The 7,727-nt window shown below is 31.9% G+C and overlaps 1 protein-coding gene across 1 annotated transcript; it reads right to left on the bottom strand.

Annotated features, from left to right (window-relative positions):
* Positions 1–5,926: 5,926 nt before the first annotated feature.
* On the bottom strand, positions 5,927–6,824 carry LOC145158105 (L10-interacting MYB domain-containing protein-like). Its single transcript, XM_079077048.1, has 4 exons — positions 6,813–6,824; positions 6,631–6,659; positions 6,205–6,502; positions 5,927–6,130 (listed from the first exon to the last, which is right to left on the bottom strand). The coding sequence occupies exons 1-4, from the start codon at positions 6,822–6,824 to the stop codon at positions 5,927–5,929; spliced, it is 543 nt and encodes a 180-aa protein (XP_078933174.1).
* Between the last annotated feature and the right edge of the window lie 903 nt (positions 6,825–7,727).

Below are 7,727 nucleotides of genomic sequence, written 5' to 3'. Positions count from 1 at the left end.
TTTTTTCCCTAAATGCATAATCAATAGCATCTACCTTCCTTCTTCTTATTCTAACGAAATTTATAGGAATAATGACTTAAAAATGTAATATAATTTCTGATTTATAAATATTTGGTTAATGAGTTTTTTTTCTTCACATTTGACTATTTAACTTGTTTTTTTTTGTCCATATTCAGTCCTTATAACCAGCTACTCCAGGTTAAGCCAAAAAAATGACTTAATAGGGTAATATATTTTTCAGTTTGTACACATTTAATCATTAATGTTTTTGTACACATTTAGTCCTTATGACCAGTTTGTTTAGATTTTGCTCACGACATCCTACATAGAACAATCATTAATAAGGTGTTTTTATGTGTGACTCGTCTTTCACTTATATTAGTAACTTAATTCACAGATAAGTTAAATAATGTTGATGCCCTAGTTTTCTCCAAACAAAATATGTCTTCGTCTTCAGTTTCATCTATCTCTATAGCAGATAACAAGATTTTTATGATTGTTTCCTCCTAACTCGAATTTGCAGTTCCAAAACAAAAAGAATTAAGAAGAATCTAAAAGAATTTGCATTTCCAACACAAAAAAGCACCCTGGAAAAAAGTTTCATTTATCTCCATAGCAAATAACGAGATTCTTTGTGATTGCTTCCTCCCAACTCGAAGTTGCACTTTTAAGACAAAGAACTTGTTGTCTGCTATGGAGAGATGAAACCGAAGATGGAAACATCTTCTGCTTGGAGAAAAGTAGGGTACCAACATTATTTGACTAATTTGTGAATTAGGTTACTGATATAAGTGAAGGACGAACCACGTATGTGAACACCTCATTAATGATTGTTCCATGTAAGACGTCGTGAACAAAATCTGAAGAAACTGATCATAAGGACTAAATGTGTACAAACTGAAAAAATATATTACTCTATTAAGTTATTTTTCCGGTTTAACCTAAAGTAGTCGGTTATAAGGACTGATTGTGGACAAAAAACAAGTTAAATGATTAAATATGAATAATAAATAAACTCAGTGACCAAATGTTTATAAATCAAAAAGTATATTATATTTTTAAGTCATTATCCCAAATTATAAGCTTTGTCTTGTCGTTTTAGACAATTGAGTTTAATTTGGATGACTTTTAAACATGTAGATATGATTGTTTTGATTACTTGATCGATAAAACTCGTTATAAATAACATGTAATTTAATTAACTTAGTTTTACAAGTATGGGTTTAAAATGTAACCCTCTCTATAATACAACAATTAACAAAGGAATTATTAACGCACACTTTCTAAGTTTCTGTTGGCCCATTTCGGATTTTGTTTCAAGAAAGGAATATCTTTTACCTGTGTGATTTTGAATCAAATAACAATATTTTCTATTTTGTATCATAAATGTCCTTTCTAACATTATATTTATTTTATTAGTAATTTATATGGTATGATTCAGTTTGCCATTCATATTGTTGGAAAAACGGGGTTGTCCATTTTAGAAACTATGGATAGTGTTTATTTATTTTTTTTTTTTTTTTGGAAAGAGACCCAATACATTTATTCAACAACTTCAAAAACCACAATGGATTATAATCTACCACCTTTTTGGACAAACCCCAACAAAAGTTTTCTAACCACACATCTATTAAGTGCCAAAACTATATAATCATTCTTCTAACAAAATACATTGCCAAAGCCACTAATTAACTAAAACAAACTACCTATCCCTTCAATCTTCATATTAGCATCCAAGTTTTTCTCCATTCCAATTCCATTTCTATTACTCGGTTGGGAACGAATCCAATGAGCAAAAGCACCCATCATTCTTTCATTTTTCTTTCTTTTTTAAATGTACTCATACTACTCTCCTCGGTAGTTAGATGAACAAATAGAACCAAAGATTTTTTTTTTTTTTTTTTTTTTTAAATGCATCTCGGAGACTAAACATAATCCATTTCATTGGTATAAACTATCTTCCACAAACTTTCCAGTTTACACCTTTACGGCTGGATTTGAGCCCCAACAGTTTAAATCTCCCATCTTCAAGAATTAATCTAGTCACAAAAGAAGCTTCATGGCTAGTATTTACAAACAATGTTCCATTTCTTTCTCTCCATATACATGGTAAACTGATGTAGCAAGAACAAATTTACATATATCATATATCATTCGGTTCTCATATTATCTAACCCAACAAAGAAAACTGCATGAAATCCAAGAATAGTTCTTAAGAATTCCCGGTTAACAATATATGCTTTCTGTAACAACCGGTTATTTCGGGTCAATAAAAGTCAAACAAGTCAAACCAAAGTCAAAGCAAGTCAACTATGTCAAACATAATTCAAATAAATAAATAGTTAAAATTTAATCATGCAAATTTAGGCTCCGTTTGATAGTTGCTGACCGAGAAAGTGCTGATTGGGAAAGGTCTGTCTGAGTAAGAAATCCTGTTGTTTGATTGTACATCTGACTAAATGTGCTGAGTGATGAAAAATGATCATTTTACCCTGCTGTTATATGATAGATGAAGTTGCCGAATAATTATAAAAACATACATATTGTCATACAAAATGTAAATTACACACAAATAAAAAATGCCATACAAAATGTAAATTAAACATAAATCATTTAATATCCAAATAAAAACATAATTAAATTTAAAATAACATAATAATTTAATGTAAAGTAGGTGAAAGTAGTTGATTTGCAATCTGATCACGCAAAACACGCATATATTAAACGGCTTTTGGACCCCATTCTATGTCTTGTATGTTTTCTCTATCAATTCCCCCACCTTGGACGTCAAGAGTAACCATAGTGTCCTCCTCAAAATTTGTAAACACGTCATCTTCTATATTGTATTTCCTTATAAAATTATGGACCGCGACACAAGCAATGACTATGTCTCTTTGCACTGTAAAAGGATAAGGAGTCATTTGTTTTAAGATTGGAAATCTCGCATTCAATACACCATAAGCACGCTCAATAACATTTCTAAGTTGTGCATGAGCATAATTGAACCTTTCTTCTCTAGTTAAATGTTTGCCTCTTCGAAAATCGGTTAACCAATACCTAGTATTGCGGAACCTACGAGTGTTTGTATATGCGGCATCACAAAGGTAATATTTATCTGCAAATGATTGTGACACATATTATATAAAGAATATCTAAGAAATCATGTTGTTTGATTGTACATCTGACTAAATGTGTTGAGTGATGAAAAATGATCATTTTACCCTGCTGTTATATATAGTGATGGATGAAGTTGCCGAACAATTATAAAAACATACATATTGTCATACAAAATGTAAATTACACACAAATAAAAAATGCCATACAAAATGTAAATTAAACATAAATCATTTAATATCCAAATAAAAACATAATTAAATTTAAAATAACATAATAATTTAATGTAAAGTAGGTGAAAGTAGTTGATTTGCAATCTGATCACGCAAAACACGCATATATTAAACGGCTTCTGGACCCCATTCTATGCCTTGTATGTTTTCTCTATCAATTCTCCCACCTTGGACGTCAAGAGTAACCATAGTGTCCTCCTCAAAATTTGTAAACACGTCATCTTCTATATTGTATTTCCTTATAAAATTATGGACCGCGACACAAGCAATGACTATGTCTCTTTGCACTGTAAAAGGATAAGGAGTCATTTGTTTTAAGATTGGAAATCTCGCATTCAATACACCATAAGCACGCTCAATAACATTTCTAAGTTGTGCATGAGCATAATTGAACCTTTCTTCTCTAGTTAAATGTTTGCCTCTTCGAAAATCGGTTAACCAATACCTAGTATTGCGGAACCTACGAGTGTTTGTATATGCGGCATCACAAAGGTAATATTTATCTGCAAATGATTGTGACACATATTATATAAAGAATATCTAAGAAATCATGTTGTTTGATTGTACATCTGACTAAATGTGTTGAGTGATGAAAAATGATCATTTTACCCTGCTGTTATATATAGTGATGGATGAAGTTGCCGAACAATTATAAAAACATACATATTGTCATACAAAATGTAAATTACACACAAATAAAAAATGCCATACAAAATGTAAATTAAACATAAATCATTTAATATCCAAATAAAAACATAATTAAATTTAAAATAACATAATAATTTAATGTAAAGTAGGTGAAAGTAGTTGATTTGCAATCTGATCACGCAAAACACGCATATATTAAACGGCTTCTGGACCCCATTCTATGCCTTGTATGTTTTCTCTATCAATTCTCCCACCTTGGACGTCAAGAGTAACCATAGTGTCCTCCTCAAAATTTGTAAACACGTCATCTTCTATATTGTATTTCCTTATAAAATTATGGACCGCGACACAAGCAATGACTATGTCTCTTTGCACTGTAAAAGGATAAGGAGTCATTTGTTTTAAGATTGGAAATCTCGCATTCAATACACCATAAGCACGCTCAATAACATTTCTAAGTTGTGCATGAGCATAATTGAACCTTTCTTTTCTAGTTAAAGGTTTGCCTCTTCGAAAATCGGTTAACCAATACCTAGTATTGCGCAACCTACGAGTGTTTGTATATGCGGCATCACAAAGGTAATATTTATCTGCAAATGATTGTGACACATATTATATAAAGAATATAGATAATAAAACTTCTATAAAGATTACAAACCTGGTGGAGGAAATGGAAATCCAAAAGTCGAATTGAATGCAACTTCTTTCAAAACTCTTGAATCATGTGCTATACCCTCCCATCCAGCCCAAACAAAGGTGAATATCATATCAAAATCACAAATTCCTATTACATTTTGAAAACATTCTCCTTTTCCTCTTCCTCTATAACGAGTTTGTTGATCAACGGGTACAACCGCATGTACAATAGTTCCATCTAATGCACCTATTGCTCCGGAAAAAATATTTTTTAACCGTCTATGTCGTTGTGAGTTATGTCTTGTTGGATTAGGAGTTGTTGGTACTATAATTTCTTTTGCAAAACACATCATTTCCGTTAGGACCTCGTGGAAACATTGATGAATCATTTGTGTGGAGTGATGAAATCTTCCCTTAACAATGCGAAAACGTTCATTATGTCCTATAACATGTAAGAATATATCCATCTTCTCTTAAATGCTTATTGTCCTACTAGCTTGCAACCAATTTTTTTGGGTAAAATGGTTGCATAATAAAGCAAATGCCTCTTGTGTAAGACACATCATATCGAAACATTGTGTAGGGTCTCCGTACCTCAAATCTTGCGTATACGCATACCCGCTTGAATCGTTATCTCTAATTCTATGAATTCTGATTAGCCTGCGCCGGTTTAACCTCAACCAATAAAACACAAGTAAAAGAAAAGCTACAACTTCACCATCAGAAACCATACTTGACCTGTTACAAACAATTAGGTAACATGTTAAAGTAACAAAAGTCATATAACAAAAAACTAGTAAATAACAAAAGTCATATTCTATATCCAAATATCATCCAAAGTAACAAAAGTCACATAACAAAAAAACTGGTACACATCATCCAAAGTTTCATCCAAAAAAGTCATCAAACATAGGATCCAAAAGTCATGCAACAAAAAACTAGTAAACATCATCAAAGGTAACCATACTTCCTACCCGCACCCATCACCCACGACTCACAATTAGTATGCGAAAGTCGTAACCAAACTTTTCTAACATCGACACTTTCACCAAATAGCAAAAGAGCGGTCTTGTGTCTTTCATCTTCTTCTCCCCATTCCATTTTGTTTAATTTCTCCATACACGCATCAACATCCTTATCCATTTCAGTTTTTTCAATTCTTTCATTTTTTCAACTAGCGACCTTGCAAGCTTGACAATCTCCTCTTCAACTTCTAATGCCCTTGAATCTCTTTTATTCCACCATCTTTTTTGTTTCCACCAACTTCCGTATTTTTTGAACGCCCCGAAGATTATTCACTTGCACCTACGTGTTGTGTTGAGGTTTCCATTGGAACCATCATCAAAATCATGGGCACTAAACTCTTCTACATGACGAGGGAGAGTAGAAGATGGCCCCCAACTTTGAAAGCCGGTTGAGGTCGACCCTTCAAATAGTTGGGTGCAAAGATCAGGAAACAGCAGGGGTTTAGTTTTCAATGACAACACGAACTTGTTCAACTGTTTACAATTTTTATAAATATTAGTATTTTTTATAAAAATAATCATAATAGTATTTGTTATAAAAATATTACCTTCCCCTCTTCCTTCCATTGTTCATCGGTCAGTTTAAATTTATTTTTTATAGGGTCATATATATTGCCAGTTTTGTTTTTCAGTTTCACCCAAGCAACATACTTTGATTTGTAGTAGTCAAAGTGGTTTCTCATTTGCTTCTGATCAACCTCTTTACCGTGTTCGTTTATCAATTTTTCGCGTACTATCTTCCATGAACTATCCTTAAGCCCAGAACCCTCACGACCATTAGTGGTTAGTTCATGGATACATGCATCAAGAAAAGTTTTGTCCTCACTTTCGTTCCAAACCAACATCCTAAAACATTAATATTTAAAGTATTTTATCAAGATCAAGAACAATTTTAACATTAAAATAATTTTCTACCAATGAATCAACATCATCCTAAATAATAATAGAACAATTAAGGTCAACATAGCTTATACACAAAAAAATATATTCCAGCTTTCATAGCCTATAAACAAAAAGAAAAACATTCACAGCATTGCCAACATAGCTTATAAACAAAAAAAGATTCCAGATTTCATAGCTTATAAACAAAAAAAAAATTCAAAGCATTGCCAACATAGCTTATACACAAAAAAAGATTTCAAATTTTGTTCCAAACCAGCATTGCCATCATAACTTTCATATTTCATAACTTATAAACAAAAAAAAATTCTGATTTTTTATTTCATAGCTTATATACAACCAAGTTTCAGATTTCATAAATTAGAGCAAAGAATGATTCTAATTTCATAGCATTTAAACAAATAGTTTCAGATTTCATAACATTATAGCAAGATGAATTTTCTGATTTCATAACCAATTTAAGATTTCATAACATTAGACCAAGAACAATTTTTGATTTCAAAACCAATTTTTGATTTCTGATTTCACAAAAAGGGCAACAACTCAAATCAAGTACATATGATCTAAAGTTTACATTGTTTCATGATCCAAAAAAACTTCTCCAGGTATTCATAAACTCAAAACATAAAACATTATGCAGATGAAATACATAAAAACAATAGAGGTATAGCATTGGTATAAACTATATCGCAACAAATCCCAAGGATTGAACCAATTTCTGACAGGAAAATAATTTTCCGTTTTCACAAGAAAAAACCGAGGATCGAACCTGTTTTGTCGTGTTTCTCGTTGGAGCTGGAACGAAGGGAAGTCTTTGGCCGATAGTCAGGCTGGGAGGGATGGCGACGATGGAGAGAATTGTGCGATGGCGGCCAATTTCTTTGATGTCTCTCTATTAGGTCATGATGGGAAGAAAGAAACAAGAGGGCATGAAGGTAATTTTTTGAGTCAGCAACGTCTCAAGTGTTGGATATAGTGTCTAAGTCCATAACTATATTTGGTATGTACTTGACCCGACCCGGCATGGTCCATTTGGGTTGCATGACATTGTAATACTTGGATAGACCAAAATGAGAGAAAGGACACTTAAGGTTTATTAATATATTATAAGTACTAATATATTAATAATAGTATTTATTTAGTATTGATCAAAGAATTAATCTTGAATTAA

The sequence above is a fragment of the Lactuca virosa genome, chromosome 2, assembly GCF_052849685.1.
Source record: "Lactuca virosa cultivar CGN04683 chromosome 2, Lactuca_virosa_CGN04683_v6, whole genome shotgun sequence".
Taxonomy (NCBI): domain Eukaryota; kingdom Viridiplantae; phylum Streptophyta; class Magnoliopsida; order Asterales; family Asteraceae; genus Lactuca; species Lactuca virosa.
The sequence above is the reverse complement of the archived record's forward strand: the minus strand, read 5'-3'. Positions and strand labels throughout refer to the sequence as shown.